Below are 19,436 nucleotides of genomic sequence, written 5' to 3'. Positions count from 1 at the left end.
TTCGCGCATCATCAAAATGCGACCATCTGACGTCATTACGCGGCGCTTCCTGTAAGCGCGTATGTGACTTGCTAATCGGTGGCGAGAAGATTTGAGCCGTTTGTTCAGTGAAAGGTGCTAAGATAATATAGCTGTATATACGCCGAATATTTTGTCGCTTGTATTTGCGCAGTTATGTCCACGAACGACTTTTATTTACGATATTACGTGGGACATAAAGGGAAATTCGGTCACGAGTTTCTGGAGTTTGAATTCAGGCCGGACGGTAAGTACGGCGCCATGTAAACTTGCTAGCTACACAACTAGCTAGCTACACAACTAGCTAGCTAACATTGCTAATTGCTTTCTCGCTTAGAATGCCTTAAAATGTTTTTTACAGGTCGACTTAATGTGTTGTGATGTATTCAGTAATTCTTGTTGTGTGAGAGTGCATTTGTGTTTATATCTTGAGGATATTTCGAGCAAACTCCAGTTGTAGCTTGTGTTACAAACGCGCCATGGTCCTGCTGTGTTTAAACTGGTTTAGCTGCACTGTGATATCGTAATGTTACATAATATTAGAGGTTGATTACCTTTGTTTTAAACTTAGTGTATTATAGATTTCACTACTGTTTATAATAAATCACACCCCTAGTGCTGTTTTTTTTAATGCAGGGAAGCTGAGATACGCGAACAACAGTAACTACAAAAATGACGTCATGATCAGGAAAGAGGTAAAGCATTTCTCATGTACATGTTTTCTACCAGATTCTGTGCCAAAGCAGTGCTTTTTAACATGTTTTTCGTTTTAGGCGTACGTTCACAAGAGCGTGATGGAGGAACTGAAGAGGATCATTGACGACAGTGAAATCACGAAGGAAGACGATGCACTGTGGCCTCCTCCTGACAGGGTGGGCAGACAGGTGTGTACTAGGTTTTTGTACTCTTTCTCTGTATGTACTGTGCGAAGAGAGGAGAATGTCATTTGTTTTGGGACAGGGAATGTTTTGGCAAACCACTGATTTCAACTTTATTTTTCTCCTCTAGGAACTGGAGATTGTCATTGGTGACGAACATATCTCATTCACAACTTCCAAAATTGGGTCTCTGATCGATGTTAACCAGTCTAAGTGAGTATAGTTCATCAGTGTGTAGTTAGTTACTGTGTGTGGCCTGCACATCTCCACACTGTGGGACCTTGATAAATGTACCTACCAATAAACATGAAATGCATATATATTTTTTGTTTTAAACAAAATCTGTAATAACCCTTGGCCAAAGCCCATATATGGTTTTTATTTATTTTCTGAGCCCAGTTATTTACATAGCAGACGTATAACTTCTGCCTAATTTGCTTAACATCCATAAGAGTTAATGTATGGGTGTTTGGCTAACTTCTAGGATTGGGAAATGGTCTTTAATGTGGCCTAATGAAGTATGATTTTTCTCCCCGGCAGTGGTGGCATGCATGTTTGTGTTTGGCAGATGTTGTATAGAGAAAGGAAAAAACAGAATTAAATGCACATGTCTACGTTTTATATCAGCCTGTAGACTTCACGCAGCAGCACACATTCAAGCATTAGCTTAAACTCAAATTTTGTTAAAGTTCACAGTAATATCATGCAAAGCAATAGCATGTTTATAATATTCTGATGGTTTGTGCCACTACTTGTAATTTTTTTTAAAAAAACACATGAATGCTCCAAGTAAGAGCTGTGACTAGTGTAAAAGGGAGGTTGGTTGCAATGTGCTGTGTATGCAGCATTGCTGCATTTAGTGTAAAGTGGAACTATCTGCTGTGTCTGTTGTAATATGAATCTTTTGTACTAAACAGTATTGGATATGTGTGGTGGGTTTTTCTTTTTGTACAAGTTTCTTATCTGACCACCTGTATGCAGAAGAGTAAAAGCCACTAACTGCCGAGATTTAATTTTCTTTTGGTCCCAATGCATCACCTATCTTGGTGGGCAAGTTAGTGCTGCTCTCTGCACATGTGGACATGGGGCATAACAAACATGCAAAAAGGTGTTATTGGTTTTTTTTTTTTTGTATTCAAATACTGGCACCTCAAACACTTAACCAAGTATTGAACTACCCCTGCACCTCCCGTTCACATAGTGATCAAATTAAGAGTGAAATTAGGTGGGTCTTTGTGCAAGGAAATGACAGAATATGAAAAAGGCCATGTCTTTGGATTTGATTAAATGAGTGAAATGTTGCTACATGAGAAGCACCTAATTGGAACCTCATAGACCCATGTAAACTCATTAGGAATTGAATGTGATACAGCATTTTACATTTTGAAGCATTAAATATTTAATAATCGTAATTAAATATTTGTGGTTTTCTTCTCTCGCAGGGATCCAGAAGGCCTCAGAGTGTTCTACTACCTGGTACAGGATCTCAAGTGTCTCGTCTTCAGTCTCATCGGCCTCCATTTTAAGATTAAGCCGATCTAAATTCAGCAGTTTCTACAGACAGTTAATTTAGTTTGTTTAACCTTTCAACGTTTTGTACAGTAATTTCTGGCTTGTCTGCTGTTTTCCTTTTTTAAATAAAACACTGTTTCAGAAGTATGAAACATTTAAGTGTTTTAATGTGAAAAACTGTCACTGCTACCTTAAATGCACAAGCATCCTGGTCAGGTAAGAGCAAAAGGTGTTCACTGTTGTATATCTCTCTGCTCTTGCTAAACCAAAAACAGCACCTGAAAGTTAATTTAAAGTTAATAAAATAAAAATTAAAAAAAGCATCATTCCTCTAGGTCAGACTTGGCAGTAAAATATTTACAATTAAACTAAATTACATTAACAGGCTGGACCAAGACACATTGAGGGACTTGAAGCAAATCAAAACTTTGCACATGTACTGTATAGAATTATATTTTAAATAATGAACTTAATTAGTTGGGATTCTTGTCAATCCCTCCAGGATTTTGCGATCGCAGAAATGAACACAATCAAGGAAACTACAATATTCGCAGGAGCTTACAACTTAAATTACTGCAGATTTGGGCCAAGATGTGTCATGTGACAACACACATTCACCCAAAGCCTTCTATTCACGTTCGTAGACCTTGAGTACAGCTAAAAGGGCTCATTTACCAACAACCATCACTGCAAAAGATAGTGTAAAACAATTTTGTGCAGTTGCAATTTTGCCAATTCAAGTAGTTTTCTGCAAAAAATGAGAAAAAACTGCAAATTGTTTAGCAGATTTTGAAAAAAGCTACAGCAAAATCAAGCATTTTTGGATGCAACAAGCAAAAAAAAACCTGAAAAATCATTTCATTTACAGCTACAGATTTAGATAGTGTACACATCCCAAAATGAACATTGAACATTCATTTGTACTGTAAAACTTTGCAGAAAGTTTTAATAGATTATTTGTCAGAACTGAAAGTTCAGAGGAGCTGATCTACTCAAATAACTGCAGACAAAGAACTATATGTTGATGAAAACATTAACCTCTGAGCACTCTAAAATGAGTCATTTTCATGATTCCTCAAAACCGATCATTATTCTTGTATACTTAGCTGGATTGTATTGGCTTTCCTTCAAGAACCGTAAATATATCCTCCAGAGACTTGTGAACACATCTGAGAAATTCATGTACGTTCCTGGCGGGGTAGCTGGAAACGTTGCAACCGATCCAGTCGTCATGGATGCCATAGCCCACTCCAAAGCCATCTGGGACCACGGGGGCAAAGCCACCCAAACTGACAGCAGGGCTAGTGAGTGTGCTGGTGGACAGGATGTTGTGGTTTATGGCTACATAAGCTGGATCCTGGTACAGACTCGGCATAGGCATTCCTTTAGAATTTACCAGGTAACGTAAGGCAAAAAGATGCCGGTCAAATCCTTGTCCTAGTTGGAAAGATAGAAAGGTTACAGAAAATTTAAGATCAGTGAGGGTTGGACATTAACACAACACTGAAACTTTTTATTTTTTCCCCAAACAAATTTAGATCTGATGTAATAGATGACCTGCCTGATATCCTACACATATCAGACAGTTCAATATGTTTTTGAGCTGCCCCAGTTAACTTTCACATCATCTACATTACAGACTGGCTATTTGCTGAACCATAGGACTGGAGCAACAAGGATCAGATTTTTAAATAGGAACATCCTTGACCTCAATATGACAGTATTTCATTGCTCTTGCTTATAAAACACCATTTTTTTCAGTTGCAATGAATTCAAGTTCTCCTCTGTATGTCTACATTTATGTGAGCCTGATAGCTCACCCCTCCAAAGGGTCATCTAACAAACCTCCACTGAGCTAATACAGTAAGAGAGCAGCCATTAAGATGGCTTCAGAGGGCAAGTTGACAAGGCCATGTTAAAAAACAAAAACAAATAACAGTACTGATGGCACTCACCCATGGCTGCCTCCTTTGTGAGCTGCCCATGGTATTTGGAGCAGGCATCCAACAAAACTATGAGCTGCTCCACACTATGCTGACCAGGCTGTTGAACAAAGGCTTTGGCACAGCGCTGTGTGTATATACTGGCAGGCCGGATGGTCTCTGTGCGGCCATGTTTGAAAGCTGCAGTGCTGCAGGACTCGTATGTAGCTACGGTCTGCCCATACTGCCGCAGGAATCCCATCTGGAAAGCCAGCTGGGCAATGGCATCAGGGCTGAGCTTCTTCTTCTTCAGCTGCTCTTTCCCCCCTTGCTTGAACTCCATGGCATCAATGGTAAGCTTCGAGACAGCAGCCTGGAAGTTCTCTTTGGCTTTTCTTATTCCTTGTTCTAGTTCAGGATTTAGCTTGAATTCCAGCCTCTGGACAGCAGAAGCTGAATCTACAGCAGCAGGTTGGGTGCCAGGATTCATCTGTGGTCTCTCTGTGGTGTCTTTGAAGACTTCATTTTGGAATCGGAGGACAGCCACGCCATCACCCCAAGAGTGCTCAAAATTAATGGCTGCTTGTCCATCTTTGGCCAGGATGATACTAAATGACTTGTCATACCATCGGTTGCAGCCGTCCCCATGAAGCATATTGTGGGAGATGTGTATATGATCACGCATTTCCTCCTCATCAAGACACAGGCAGAACAGAGCATTATCCACTAAACCCAGAGCCTCACCATTCCCTGCTTGTAGAAGCTTCTCCCTTAGTGCAGCCCATACGTCCCTGTTCTCGCTCGTCAGAACACCCAGAGGAAAAGCAGGAGCTGGTTTTGTGTCTGCAAGGATGTATTTGAGGTGTGAAAGGATTTCTGTGGGTTTCACTAGATTACCATCCCTATCCAGTGCATCAAATGTATACATATTTCCTCTTCTCATGACAAGCACATGGCGACCTTTCTGGTCTGTGAAGAGCTCATCCCGCTTGGGTTTGGGGATCCGTGTAGAGTTGAAGAGACGGAAGTACTGAGACATATCCAGGGGATAGGCATTCACCATATAGGCTCCAAACCATGAGATAGAGGAGGGCACCCATCGGATGAACTTCTTGAAGGTATCAGTGTTGCTCTTGGCAGGGTTTAGGTGGAACACCTCTGGTTCAAGGAGACCAGCACGTAGGGTCTTCATAAACCGAACCGCAGAACACACCATGTTAGCAGACCGAAGAAGCTGGTTATTATACTCAGGTTTGGGGTCAGGGTTGAATGACATAAAAGGATTAAAGTTCAAGACCACAGACTCGCGCGCAGATAGGTACATGTCAAACCATGGACCTGGTAAAACAAAAAAAAGTTGTTTTTTTTGTACACAAGTAGGACAGAAGCTTAATTTAATGTGTATTTCACTGTAGAATCAGGTTTATAATGTACAATTTGTGTGTGATGTGCTGTGGTCATGGCCGATTAGTGCTGCATTTGTCTCAACTCAGAAGTAGAAAGTCTGGACTAGGAAGTCTCATTTTCTACCGACAAAATGGGGGAAAAACATGGACACCTCCATGAAAGTGTGTTTTGTTAGCAACAAGGTAGCCAGCTAACATTAGTAATCATGAGTTTATGTATTTACTTTCTCAAAACAGTGAACTGTATAACCAGTATTATAGATTTAACCAATGAATGTGTCTATGATGATTGATCTAAAGTACTGTTGACTTTCTGAATAGGAATTCCAAGTTGAGAGGACGTTTTCCTTAGTTTAGTTAAGATTGGAAATTCCAAGTTATGAGTTCAGTCAAACACAGCATTAGTGCCATTGGTGAGAAAGCTCTGGCAGTGTCAGAAATTTAAATCTCAGTGTGGGACCGCTACTTTGATGCTGGTCTAAACACCACCAATAGGAGGACCATATATGATGCCAAAACTCACAGGACAGCTACAAATACAGCAGTGGCAATAGTGAAACATAAATGAAATATGCTAAGGATAGAAAAATAACCTTATGGTTTCAAGCTCACTTTGAAGAATGTTTCTGTTGCAAGCCCGTTTTCTACAAGAGCCCGGATTACACTGATTTATGACGCAAGCAGTTCATAGTAATTTTCTTTTAATCACAAACCTATCGTTCGAAGACCTTTATCATATAATCTAACATGGAGAACATTACCTCACAGTCTGTTACAGAATTCAAGATTTTATTTGGATCATCTCATACAGTGTGACAGGTAATAATCTTAAAAGACTGTAAATGTGCAAGGTAAACCAGTGTAACCAAGACAGAGGTACACTGAATTATGAGTCATGTGTTTTATACATTTTATTTCAATTATGCTTTCCCAAAATAAATCAAGCCACTCTTTCCCAAAAGTATTGTAAATTTATCATATTAACTAGTAGAGAAAATGTTCAATATGATGCCCGCTTGAACAGTTAACAGTGATCCTTGTGAACTGTGACTGGGATTTATAAATAAGAGTAGCCTGCATGTTCTCACCTGAAATATAGCTGGTGTGCTTGTTCATTTTGTCCTGAGCCACAAGCTCCTCATGTAACTGCTTGCCAATGCCATTCTGGAATTCATGAGCCAGTTTCTCTGTTTTACTGCACACACAGAATTCACACATACATACACTGTCTCTTTTATACCTACGAATATCAATATGATTAGCTGGCTTCACTGCCTACCTGTACTGTTCTTCATTTAACAGGGGTTTCTGAGCTGCCAAATATCTCCGTATTGTGTCCTCCAGCTTCGGAACTGGCAATCTATCAATAAGATAATTGAAAACAGTATCATCACATGTGTGTATTTTATTTTAATAAAATATCCTTCAGTTGATCTTTCTATGTAAACAGAGTGGTGCAGGGATGACGTCATTTTGTATGCCAAAACCTGGAAACGAGTTCGCATTTTACCACTTCCGGTTCCACCGTCCCAAAGTCAATGGGGTTTTTTGAATGGGATTTTGGTTAAAAGCCTGATATAAGGTCTGTGGTGAAACACAAGCTCAAAATATTTTCACGTTTTATTTACGACAAAAAATACATCAGTAATACCCACACTCATGTTTTTTTAAGCTTTTACATGTATTAAATAAGGCGCTTGCTAACATGGTGCTAAATAGCATTACAGACGCTGTCGGGGACATTAAACGTCATCACGACGAACAGGAAAAAATTTTGCAGATAAACTAGTTCAGTTATACTGTGCACAATTCCCCAAAAACGTGGATGAAAAAAAACTCATCCAGAGTAAATCCGTATTATGGAGAATGTTTTTAAATCAAGTTTGGAAAAGTTGGCGGAAGCTTTGTGCTGGTTACGTTAAAGTCGAGCGACCGTGGTGTAGTTCGTTTATAGCATACGATTAGCTTTTATTTCTGGCGATTGTATTTAGGCTTCAAACTTCATAAAAGTTGTGTTCATTTGTGAACATTATCTTGATGGACAAAACGTGTTAGTATTGTAAACTTTTGTCGATCACATAACTTTTTTTGCGATAATCCAAAAGCCTATGGGAAAATCCTATTGTACCAGTGTTATGCTAACTTCCGGGTTCAGGTACAAAATGACGTCATCCCTGAGCCACTCTATAGGGCACCAGATTGTAACAGTCTCGCCCCGCCCCGTGAGTTTACATTGTGCTCTTTCACCTAGATTTTTCTAAATGGCACAGTAGCACTTGACCGTCATAATACATGAACCAGGAAACCTGTAATGTGCTCCGCACTATTTACATTTTATTCATTTTGCAAACGCTTTTATCCAAAACGACTTACAAATGAGGAAATACAAGCAAGGCGATATATCAAGCGGGGAACAATAAGAAGTAATGCTACCATACACGATCTTTAAATTGAGTTCTAGAAAAGCAAACTGCCAGAGTAATTTTTAAGGATAATGTGGGGTTGGGGTTTTAGGGGTTAGTTAGGTGTTCACGGAAGAGGTGGGTCTTTAGCTGTTTTTTGAAGATAGTCACAGACTCTGCTGTCCGGATTGAGGTTGGAAGTTCATTCCACCATTGAGAACTGTTACTGAACTGTACTGCAGTTAATAAAATGGCTTTGTGTGATGCAGTTCTCCATGAAGCTTTACTTACCTCGGTAAGCTTTTCTGATAGTGCATACTCGGAACAATACTTCTGTGCAAATATTCAGATCCTTCATATTTACTGCTGTATGGTCGATGATATGCAGTTAGCGCCGACCATGCAGAAGTAGTCCTCAGTGTCAGGGGCTTCAGTGTTGTCTGCAGTTGAAAAGAGAGAAGATATGCCATGTCTGTTTAGCTGGCTCGCCGAGTAGTAAAGTTTGCACGACGATATCAGCCGAGAAAACGAACTGCTGGTGGTTAACACTAGATGTAAAGAAGGTGAGGTTACAGTTGTTTTAGAAACGACAAGATGTGACGCTTTGTGTTTTTAAAAACACCACAATGTCCACACAGACTAATTACTATCTGTGGAAGTAAGGTCATATATGAATTAATCTGACCACTTTATGTGATAGGAAAAACGTCCAATGTACAAGGTGTCAGATTCTGACTTGAGTTCTAACACTAACTCGGATCTTTCTGGTTATAAAACAGATCCCCAGCTCTATTTTTTCTCTTATCCAGTCGTCACTTCCGCGAGCCAAAATCACTCCGCGCTTCTGCATCTGATTCGCTGTACCAGCGCCGAAATAAAAGTCCAAAACTAACCCCTAGCAGCAATGCCCTAAATGATGTCTGTTATTGAAAGTTTACATCTAACTTTGATCTCGTTTACTCCTCCTCCTTTCTTCACTGCATTTTATACTTATGTTCGTGTTTGTTTAATGCAATGCAAGTTTGTTTAATTTTACAATTTATGCTATTTTACGATACCCCCATTGCTCTAAATCATGAACAATTTTATCTACGCCTTCAATAGTCTATAACATTTTTCCACAGTAAAAGTCCCCATGCATTTAATAGCAAATTACAGTTCTGAGATGGAAGTATTATTTTCTTAATTATGATTAATTTCATCTTTCCCCTTTTTTTCCTTTTCTGTTTCTAAATAAAATAAAAAGCTATTTAAAAAAAATCCACATAGTTAAATTGGCACACAGGGCTTAAATAAATACACTGAAAATAAATATATAACTCAGGTGTGGCAGAGACAGCTGACATCCTGTTGTGTTGCACCTTGTGTTTTATATCAGTTTTTTGGAAAGATAATTTCAATAGCATGCCCTACATTACCACAACCGATTGCTATATACTAGGTGACTAGGAAGCGGAAATAAATATAGATTTTAACCACACTGATTTTAATATTGTATTATAATGTTTTAGAAATTATTATTATTAATAGAAAAATTATTAGAATTTGGGGGCAATATGTGGTAGTAATTATGTGGACAGTTATTTTTTATAATAATAAAATAATAATAATAACAACAATACTACTACTAATAATAACAATAATAATAATAATAATAATATATTTGTGTGTGTATATATATATATATATTGTTGAATGCTGTAGGTTGTCTATATAATTCCTTGTACTTGTCTAAATAAAGTGATTCTGAGTCGGAACTACACATCCTTTGGATTTATGCAGTATGCACGCATAAAAATTTAGACTTAATTAGATTTCTGATCTTAAATTGAAAAATTTAACAAAGCGGTTTGGTCAGATCTATTTAATTTTAGGACGGTGAAAGTGTGACGAATGTTGAACACCCGTCATAAATCAAAGTCTCAGAAATGCATTAGGTTTTCAACACAAGCGCACACGCGGGGAAGACTGGAGCAGATGTAGTGAAGCATGGCGTCTGTTCTGATTGGTTGAGTGATGAACAGCCCTGAAGCTGATTGGATGTTGGGTTTCTGAGGTTACGTGGTGGCAGCTCATCCTCAGTTGAGCGCCTCAATGGAAATCAGGCACATCAGGATAAGAGCGTCATCAGGACCAAACGTGTGAGGCTGTATAATTCACTAAATTAAATCGAAACAGGACTGGAAATTCTCCATCACTTCGACCAAACAAAACTGAGTGACAAATTTGGGTAAGCAAAAAACATGACACGTTTTCTAGACCAGTGAATGGTGCATTCCGGGTTCATTTACAGAGCAGAGCTCCTAGCGAGGATGCTAATCCTCTGCTTTTCACCTCCCTTTATAACGCACATTACATTACTTTTACTGGCTAAGCAGTTATAGCTAATTAAATAGGATTCAAGGTTATTAATTCAGCAGATAGTGGTTATTGCACCACATGGTGGCTAGGCTATGCTGTTTGCATTGAGGAACAGAAGAATTATTTACACCAAGCACTGAATTTCATTTCCTTCTGTATGAGCGTATTACATTAGCTATGACGTGATGGCTTATATAGTGTACTGTATATGGTGTACTATGGTAATATGGAAATGTGTGACATTCATTCATCCATCTTTAGTAACCACTTTATCCTGGTCAGGGTCACCGGGGAAACACTGAATGGGATACCAGTCCATTACAGGGCACCATGTACACAAACACATCCATACATACACTCATTCACACCTAGAGCAATTTAGTATAGCCAGTCCACCTAACGGAATGTTTTTGGGAGGAAACCTGAAAAACCCAGGATCGCACCCGGGACCATGAAGCTGTGAGGGAGCAACACTACCCGCTCTTGAGTGGCATACAGTTATTTTAAAGTTTTTGTGCCTCAGCCCACAAAGACTTGGTAGACAGGTCTAAAGGCAATGTACAGGGTGTTCCAAAAGTCTCCATACATAGGGGAAATTAACTTTATTTACAAAACATCCTTACATGATTGGGAGAGTTGATTCTGTGTGTGTTTACAAAGAAATGGCACTCATGATGATCTCATGTAAACACATCTGGTGTTATGCATGTAATTGCATGTCCATGGCAACAGCTTGATTGAGAGAACGATTTCAATACGTTCAATATACCTTGAAATTTGAAGGATCTAGAGAGATTCTGTATGGACTAATGGTCTCAGATCCCTTGCCATGTATTCTCCAATCTCATCAGGCATTATAGGAGAAGACTCAGAGCTGTTATCTTGGCAAAGGGGGGTAGCACAAAGTATTGACTAAAAGGGTGTCAATAATTGGTGCACACATATATTTAATGCTTGCAATTGTCTTATATCCATGAGAGCAGAATATTTTTTGTGAATTTTTTTAACAAAAGATCAAAAGGTTTACAATGAATGACAGTTTACAGACGTTAGGCAATTAAGGTCACAGTTACAATAACTTAGGACACTAAAGATACCTTTTTACCGACTCTGAAAAACACCAGAAGAAAGACGCCTAGGGTTCCTCCTCACCTGCGTGAAAATGCTATAGACCTGCTGCAGGAAGGCATGAGGACTGCAGATGTGGCCAGAGCAATAAACTGCAATGTCTGTAATGTAAGACGCCTAAGACAGTGCTACAGGGAGACAGGAAGGACAGCTGATCCTCCTTGCTGTGGAAAATTACATGTAACTGTGTGTTCCCCCAGACGTGATCAAGAATTTGGAAATGCCGTGGGGTAACTTCTCACAGCAAGAACTGACAAATCTGGAGCAGTCCATGAGGATGAGATGCACTGTAGTATTTAAAGCAGTACAGGGACTCAGTTTATGTCTCAGTTGTTGAATCTTTATATGTTAATACCGATATTTACACATGTTAAGAAATTTGCTGGAAATTAAAGCAGTTGAATGTGTAGTTTTAGTGATTTTTATTGATATCAAACTGATTTCATCTTTCTCTCAGCAGGTGAAGGAAGGCCATGGGCGCTCTCAGCCGGCAGCAATTCTTCCAGGAGCTTCCTTTGGGCTGCTTGCTTCCAACTGCCCAGCAGGGTCTCCTGCAAGTGTGGCAGCTGCTGATCATGTGTTTAGCATGCAGACTGCTGTGGAGAATTGGTAATATCATGGATTGAGGTGGGGATGATTTACACAGGCAACAGTGCCTATATCAAGAGGTTGAATCAGGATTTTGTATAAGGGGGACTCCTACACCTTTGCCTCTGTATAATTCAGTTTCTTGATATATATGTTTCTGTCCTAACATTTAATGTAATTAACCATGAATGAGTGGCCAGATCTTAAGCATTCTGTATTATTTGCTTGTCAGTTTTGGCATCATAATGATTGCAAAACAGCTTTTGATTCATTGAAATTATTAACTGTGTATATACACAGCAGATAACAGTCTACCAAAAGGATACATTTTACAATTGTGAGTGTGAAATATATTTCTCTATAAAGCAGTGTGAAATGGGGTTACATCATTATTATCACCAGCATTAAATTATAGAACTGGATCTTTCCAGTGTAGTATGGTTGTGTTGATATTAGCAGTTTGTCTCCAAAAACAGGCTCCTGTGTAGGCTTCTGTTGATATATATTTAAATTGCTACTATTGTTGGTTACTGTTGCTTATTTCCTAAATTACAATAACACCTCATAATGATTTTTTTAAACAAAATATCTTGTTTGCTTACTTTGGCTTAATCTGTGTCTGACTTGAGCATGGGATCTCTCTCTCTCTCTGTCTCTCCCTGTGTGTGTGTGTGTGTGTGTGTGTGTGTGCGCGTGCGTGTCTTTCTCCCCACTGACAGGTCGCCTACCTGCTTACATAAAGCACCTCAGCACAATTGCATGTGGCTTTTACACCCTCTACCTGTTCTTTGGGTTGCACATGGTGTGGGTGGTGCTGCTCAGTCTTCTCTGCTACCTCATCCTCTTCCTGTGCCGCCACTCCAGCACTCGTGGCCCCTTCCTTTCAATCACAGTCCTCATCTACCTCCTGCTGGGGTGTGTGACATGCAAAATATTTACATGCATTTCTGTTATAGGAAATGTACAGTTTACATTTTATGATAACTAAAGGATGCTCCTTACTGTACCATAATAGCCTCTCTACTTTTTCTATAGACAACACCATATTTTTTAGGATGTTTATATATTATATAATTTTCTTAAATAATTCTGCAGTGACCAGTAAACTGCAGCTATATTGAACACATATGTCTACACATTGCCTAGCAGAAATCTACAATCTTTTTCAGGGAGCTGCATATGATGGACACAAACAGCTGGCACAAAATGAGAGGTCAGTTTATAATACTGAATATACTATTCAAATTTTTAACAGTGCTTTTGTGTGATAGTCACAATTGCAAAATTACTTCCTTTAACTTAGCCTTGAAGCAAACAATAGAAAAATCATTTGTGATGTTATAGTAATTGATAGTAATGAATTATGTTGGGATCAATTCTATTGAGATTGAAATCTTATTAATGCCTGTCATGTCTGCTTAGGTTCCCAAATGGTAGTTGCCATGAAGGCGATCTCTCTTGCCTTTGACTTGGACAAAGGCACAGTGGAAAATGTCCCGTCTCCAGTAGAGTTTATGGGCTATATTTACTTTGTGGGAACGGTCATATTTGGGCCCTGGATCAGCTTCAGCAGCTACAGGGAGGCCGTAGAAGGCAAAGAGCTTGTGAGTCACTGAATCACAGTAAAAGCCTTTCCTAACAGCTCCCAGTCTCTGTATAAATGCAGATTGTAAAGCTCAAGCCTGTCTTCAACAGAGTGTCTCCTGGTTGGTGAAGGTAGCCAGCAGCTGGATAAAGAGCCAGTTATGCCTGGTGATCTCCAACTGCGTCGCTCCTTACCTTTTTCCCTACTTCATCCCTGTCTTTGGAGACAAACTACTAAAAAAGTGAGTCGATACTAGATCTGCTCAATATCATCATGGAATAATTAAATGGAATTGTGTTCATTTCATATATCATGCCATATACATAATCACTGTCATACTATATTATATGGTGCATGTTTTGTTTTTTGGTCAAGATCATAAAAGCAGTAAAACACACAGAGAGTGTGTTTAGGCATTAAACTGCAGTCTTATCTTCTCTTATCTTTATTTGATCTTATGTAATTATTATTACTGTCCTTCCCCCAGTAAGAAGAGGCGAAAGAACAGGTACATTCCTTGTACTACATTTACTTTATACTAGAGATGCACCAATGTATCGGCCGATAATCGGTATCGGCAGATAAAGGCTATTTTTCCAGCCATGGGCCATCAGCCGATAGTTTAAAAACATCCGATGATCAGGGCCGATTATATCCTGTCACTCAAAAGAGGGCAGGAAAACACATTGATTTCGTGCTGTGTGTAAAGAAGATATCTCTTGTGTAGATTGATGACAAAACCGCAGTTTGTAAGCTCTGTAATCTCTGCACTACTAAAATTTTACACCAGAAGTGAGCAGCACTGAAGCGGGAGTTTCAGCGTCGAGTCTAATTTTAGTTATGCTCCTCGAGCTGCTCGCGCTGAATTAAAGCGCCAGTATGCCGTTGAAAGATTTAAATAAAGATGAGTTGACAAACAAGTAGCATATATTGCACAGAAAAATATATTTGTAGAGTAGCGTATTTCATATCAAGTTAATGTTAATATATAAAAAAGTTTATATTATATATTACCCGTTTGATGTTCAGTGATGAAGTAGAAATGCTTTTGTTTGTGGTGAGTGAATGTGAGACTAACAGGAGTTTTTTTTTTTAGAATTTAGTCAGTTAATTCTGTTAATATGAATTAATAACATTCAGTAAGTTAAGAAATCTTACTTTAATCTTCACAATTTAGTTAATGTATTAATGTTAATTTGAGTAATGTGTTTTCTGTTTTTGAGACCAGTTACTGTGAAACAACTTGTTGAAATAAAGTTTATTCATAGAGAATAAAGTTTTTATTTGCATTTCTTTCAGAATTGTGGAATTAATTATTATTAGGCATAAAAGGCAGAACTATCGGTATCGGTTATCGGTATCGGCTGATATCACTGTGAATAATCGGTATCAGCTGAGAAATTTAGTGTCGGTGCATCTCTAGTTTATACTGCATATTCAATTGTGAACACTACAGAATCTGGTGAATGGTATGAGAAAATGTATTAAGTTTCCTGAGAGACAGCAGCACTATACAGGATTTTGGTTAAAATCATTAATGCTCTTAAAATTATTTTTTTTTTATGTTTTAGTATTTATGTTTAATTATTTTTGCATGTATTATTAAGATGTCCAATTCTATATAAAGGAATTGAACTGTAAAGGTCAAATGGTTTAACCAATTTTTGGAAAGAAACCATATAATCTGGATAGTCTTTTGAGGCATAGTCAATGCTTAAATATATACATAGATTCTGAAATGAATCAAATTAATAAAAATTTTTTTTAGTCTGAATTTCTGTTATGTGACACTGCAGAATTTACAGTATATAGTAAGTCTGTGAGTCTCACGTTTCTTAGTGGCAGCTTCTGTTTTAAAGTTTTTCCTCGTTTCTAATAATTTGTCTATTTTTCTTTCACTCTGCTGCTTCTCAGAGGTTTTGTTGCAAGGTAACATATTTTTAAAGTATAATTCTGATTTGTAATTGTGATTTGTTTCCTTTCTTTATCTTGACTTAAGTAACTCAGATAACCATTGTTTCTCCTGTTTATGGTGTCTTCTATCTTTCCCTGTCAGGTTGTTGATGGGCTATGAACACAGCATGGGTTTCCATTTTAGTAATTATTTTGTAAGCTATCTGAGTGAAACCACAACCACACTGTCAGGTGCAGGTTTCACAGACGAGAAGGACCATCTCAAGTGGTTTGTACAAACACGACTTACTACTACACAAAATAACACTGCTTTTTAGCTTAAGTGCATCTTGCTGTCTGTCTCTCCTAATTAACCACTCTTTGTTTTACTGATTCTGCAGGGATCTTACAATGGTTAACCCACTAAATGTTGAGTTTCCCAGGTCTGTGTCAGAGGCTGTTATTTCCTGGAACTTGCCTATGTCTCAGTGGCTCAATATTTGTAAGTTTGTGTTAATAGTTGATGATGGATTTTTCAGCTCATGGCATAATGTCATGTTTGCTGTAGTGTGTTTAACTGCAATTAGAGTTTTAACTTTAATATGATTTTGTCTGTATATTCAGATGTATTCAAGAAGGCTCTCAAATTTGGGACATTTCAGGCCATCCTCATCACTTACACAACCAGCACTTTGCTGCATGTGAGTCTCTGTAGCTTCCTTTGGCCATGTCACTATGACAAATCCTCCGAGTGTTCTCAACATCTAATTTTTCTACTTTTGTGACTTACCTGCTGTTATTTTAATGTGATACCTCAGGGATTAAGCTTTCACATTGCAGCTGTGTTATTTACCCTCGCCTTCATGACATATATTGAGTATGGTGAGTATCTACAGTATATTTACCTGTAGTGTTATTTATTTATAAACTTTTTATTGTATTTGTAATTAAAATCAGATCAAATAAACAATTTTTATATATATATATATATATATATATATATATATATATATATATATATATATATATATATGTGTGTGTGTGTATGTGTGTATATATATATATATATATGTATATATATATATATATATATATATATATGTGTGTGTGTGTGTGTGTGTGTATGTGTATATATATATATATATATATATATATATATATATATATATATATATATATATATATATATATATATATATATATATATATATATGTGTGTGTGTGTGTGTGTGTGTGTGTGTGTAGCATGTAGCATGTTCAGTACTTGACTGTCGTCTTAATCTTTGCAGAGTTGAGGAAAAGACTGTCCGTCATCCTTAATGCATGTGTCCTTTCCAAGAGATGTCCATCAGACTGCAAACACCAAAATAAGAAGGTGGGGATTTTATATTAGACTGGCAAGTTCAATTTATGTCCAAAATAACATAAATGTATCTCTTTTCTTGGTATTTTTCTTTGGTATTTCTTTTCTAAAGAAAACTTAAAGCTACTTACGGAATATGTGTTCTACAAAAATATACAGTATTTAAATAATAATTTTTCAAGCAGTGTTTCAGAATAGAACTTATGAAAGATATTAATAGTAACTCAGTTAGGGGTTGTGTAGACTAGTCAAATAATAAATTCTCTAGTCACTATGGTGGGGAGCTGTTAACTATGATATTGATGCAGCCAGTGAAGAAAGCAGGGTAAGTGTACTTCATTAGTCTAAAAATATTTCAGACTAAATGAAGCCAGTTCTACAATTAACTGCACATTGTGTAAGACTACATTGGGAAAAGTCATTGTGGAACTTCCATATCAATTTTATGGTTAAATAGAGGTGTATTTGGGACTATATTTTAAATCCCACTTATGTCCATTATGTCTGACTCATCTCCTACAGTTATTTTGTTTTTGTATCCATCCACAATAGCTTCTAATAAAATATAAACAAATAAATTATTTAAACCACGGAAACCATGACCAGGATAAAGTAGTTACTAAAGATGAGCCAGTGGCCGAACTAATGAGTAAATCCAAGTTTATACTGCCGGGTTAATCAGTGTGGCCATTCTTCATATCTGAGCACCTGCACATGGCATTAAAGAGATTTTTGTGTGTGTGTGGATCCAATGCAATCCCCATCCCAATGCACATCTCTAGTTCAGAGTTCCATGTTCAATGTTCCAAATGTCTAAAGGTTTTAAAATGGTGTAATATGATACACAGATTTATTATCTCACACATTGTAAACAAGAGGCATTGAAGCTGATGGTGTAATTTGTAGCTTGTGTATGGCTCTTAATTGAAGTGCAGTTTAACACATTATTTGCAGTTGTTTATTAGAATTTAACTGCACTAATATAATAGCCTAAAAATAGCAATGCCCGGAATCAGCTTTTGCTTTAAAACTATGGAAAGGATCATTAGTCATGGTGACTCACTGCAGCGGAGGAACATTTTTTTTCTTCTCTGACTCTATAATCATAATTTTTTCATTGTCCTCAAAACATCCTGCACAGTGATTGTACTAATGAGCATGTCTGCTATTTTCTCTCTTATTCTCTCTAGGCATTTTGGGTTTATTTTATTAATGGAGCATTTAGTGTACTAGCAGTGCTGCACCTCACCTACCTGTCCTCAGTCTTTGGCTCCAGTGCTGATGATATAGACCCAGATGAGGTAAATGGGCTGTTTTTATTAGCGGAATGTTTCGAGCACAAATATGATCTATGGCAATATATAGCAAACATAAAATGATCAAACTCTGAGCACTTTTTTAAAAAAAAATTTGGTCCACAGGATGGTATGGCCAGTCATACTTTTCATAAATGGAGTGAACTGAACTGGACGAGTCACTGGCTTACCTTTGGCCTCTGGGTTGTATACCGCATTATTATGTAAACACAGACAAAGAGATTAAATGGACAGGGAGCAAAAAACAAACCTACAGATGTTTTATCATTCGCATCTGAAGTGGTGGATGCCGAGCTCCGTATGACTTCACTGTGAATTCCTCAAGCACTGAAGGACTAGAGAACAAAACCTCTAACAAATCCAAACTTTATCTGATCATCAGTACAACTCTAGTCCGGATGCTGTGGCACTTGAGTACCGTACAAGTGTCTCTGTGGTTTCTTTACACATTTACAGGCCACATCATTCTTCCAAGAGCAAGCAGCAAGAAACTGAAACTGATTTCACTCATTTTTGTGTATATGTAATAGTACATATTTATATTGTTATAGTGTGTGTGTGTGTGTGTGTGTGTGTGTGTGTGTATATATATATATATATATATATATATATATATATATATATATATATATATACACACACACACACACACACACATACATATATATAATTTCTACCTGATTGGATGATGACAAAATTATTTTAATCAAAGAACACTGTATTGCATATACACTTTTAAAAAGTATTCAAGTATTCCCATTTGAAATTTGCATTGACTTTACACAGATGAAGGAATTTAAGTTTTTTAATTTTTTAAATTTTTTTTTAAAGCAGTGCTTGGTTAGTTAAACTAAAAAAAATTACCACTGATTTACACTCCTCCTTAAGTGGAACCATATCATTCAACCAATGATTTTTGAGAAACACTAAAACCCATTCCCAGATGGACATGGAATCCATCTGGCTGGCTTTGATATTGTTTAGGGTCAACTAGGGTGATTTTCAAAGTAAAAAAAAAATCAGTTAAGTAATGGTTTGAATTGTAGTCCACAGTTTGAATAGCT

General features: G+C 37.5%; 3 protein-coding genes across 3 annotated transcripts; 2 read left to right on the top strand and 1 right to left on the bottom strand.

Annotated features, from left to right (window-relative positions):
• Window positions 1-36: 36 nt before the first annotated feature.
• Window positions 37-2,562, top strand: magoh (mago homolog, exon junction complex subunit). The gene is made up of 5 exons (XM_053625262.1): window positions 37-265; window positions 655-713; window positions 792-902; window positions 1,027-1,109; window positions 2,339-2,562. Exons 1-5 carry the CDS (start codon window positions 175-177, stop codon window positions 2,436-2,438), a joined length of 444 nt encoding a protein of 147 aa, XP_053481237.1. The 5' UTR covers window positions 37-174; the 3' UTR covers window positions 2,439-2,562.
• An 89-nt stretch (window positions 2,563-2,651) lies between these two features.
• Window positions 2,652-9,104, bottom strand: cpt2 (carnitine palmitoyltransferase 2). Its single transcript, XM_053625256.1, has 5 exons — window positions 8,430-9,104; window positions 7,016-7,096; window positions 6,825-6,931; window positions 4,364-5,668; window positions 2,652-3,845 (listed from the first exon to the last, which is right to left on the bottom strand). The coding sequence occupies exons 1-5, from the start codon at window positions 8,606-8,608 to the stop codon at window positions 3,511-3,513; spliced, it is 2,007 nt and encodes a 668-aa protein (XP_053481231.1). The 5' UTR covers window positions 8,609-9,104; the 3' UTR covers window positions 2,652-3,510.
• Window positions 8,018-18,910, top strand: porcn (porcupine O-acyltransferase). Its single transcript, XM_053625258.1, has 15 exons — window positions 8,018-8,433; window positions 12,085-12,236; window positions 12,935-13,130; window positions 13,385-13,428; window positions 13,638-13,819; window positions 13,911-14,041; window positions 14,288-14,308; window positions 15,715-15,729; window positions 15,857-15,982; window positions 16,095-16,195; window positions 16,318-16,394; window positions 16,512-16,575; window positions 16,983-17,068; window positions 18,247-18,357; window positions 18,478-18,910. The coding sequence occupies exons 2-15, from the start codon at window positions 12,101-12,103 to the stop codon at window positions 18,577-18,579; spliced, it is 1,392 nt and encodes a 463-aa protein (XP_053481233.1). The 5' UTR covers window positions 8,018-8,433; window positions 12,085-12,100; the 3' UTR covers window positions 18,580-18,910.
• Window positions 18,911-19,436: the final 526 nt, after the last annotated feature.

Source organism: Ictalurus furcatus, chromosome 5, assembly GCF_023375685.1.
Source record: "Ictalurus furcatus strain D&B chromosome 5, Billie_1.0, whole genome shotgun sequence".
Taxonomy (NCBI): Eukaryota; Metazoa; Chordata; class Actinopteri; order Siluriformes; family Ictaluridae; genus Ictalurus; species Ictalurus furcatus.
The sequence above is the reverse complement of the archived record's forward strand: the minus strand, read 5'-3'. Positions and strand labels throughout refer to the sequence as shown.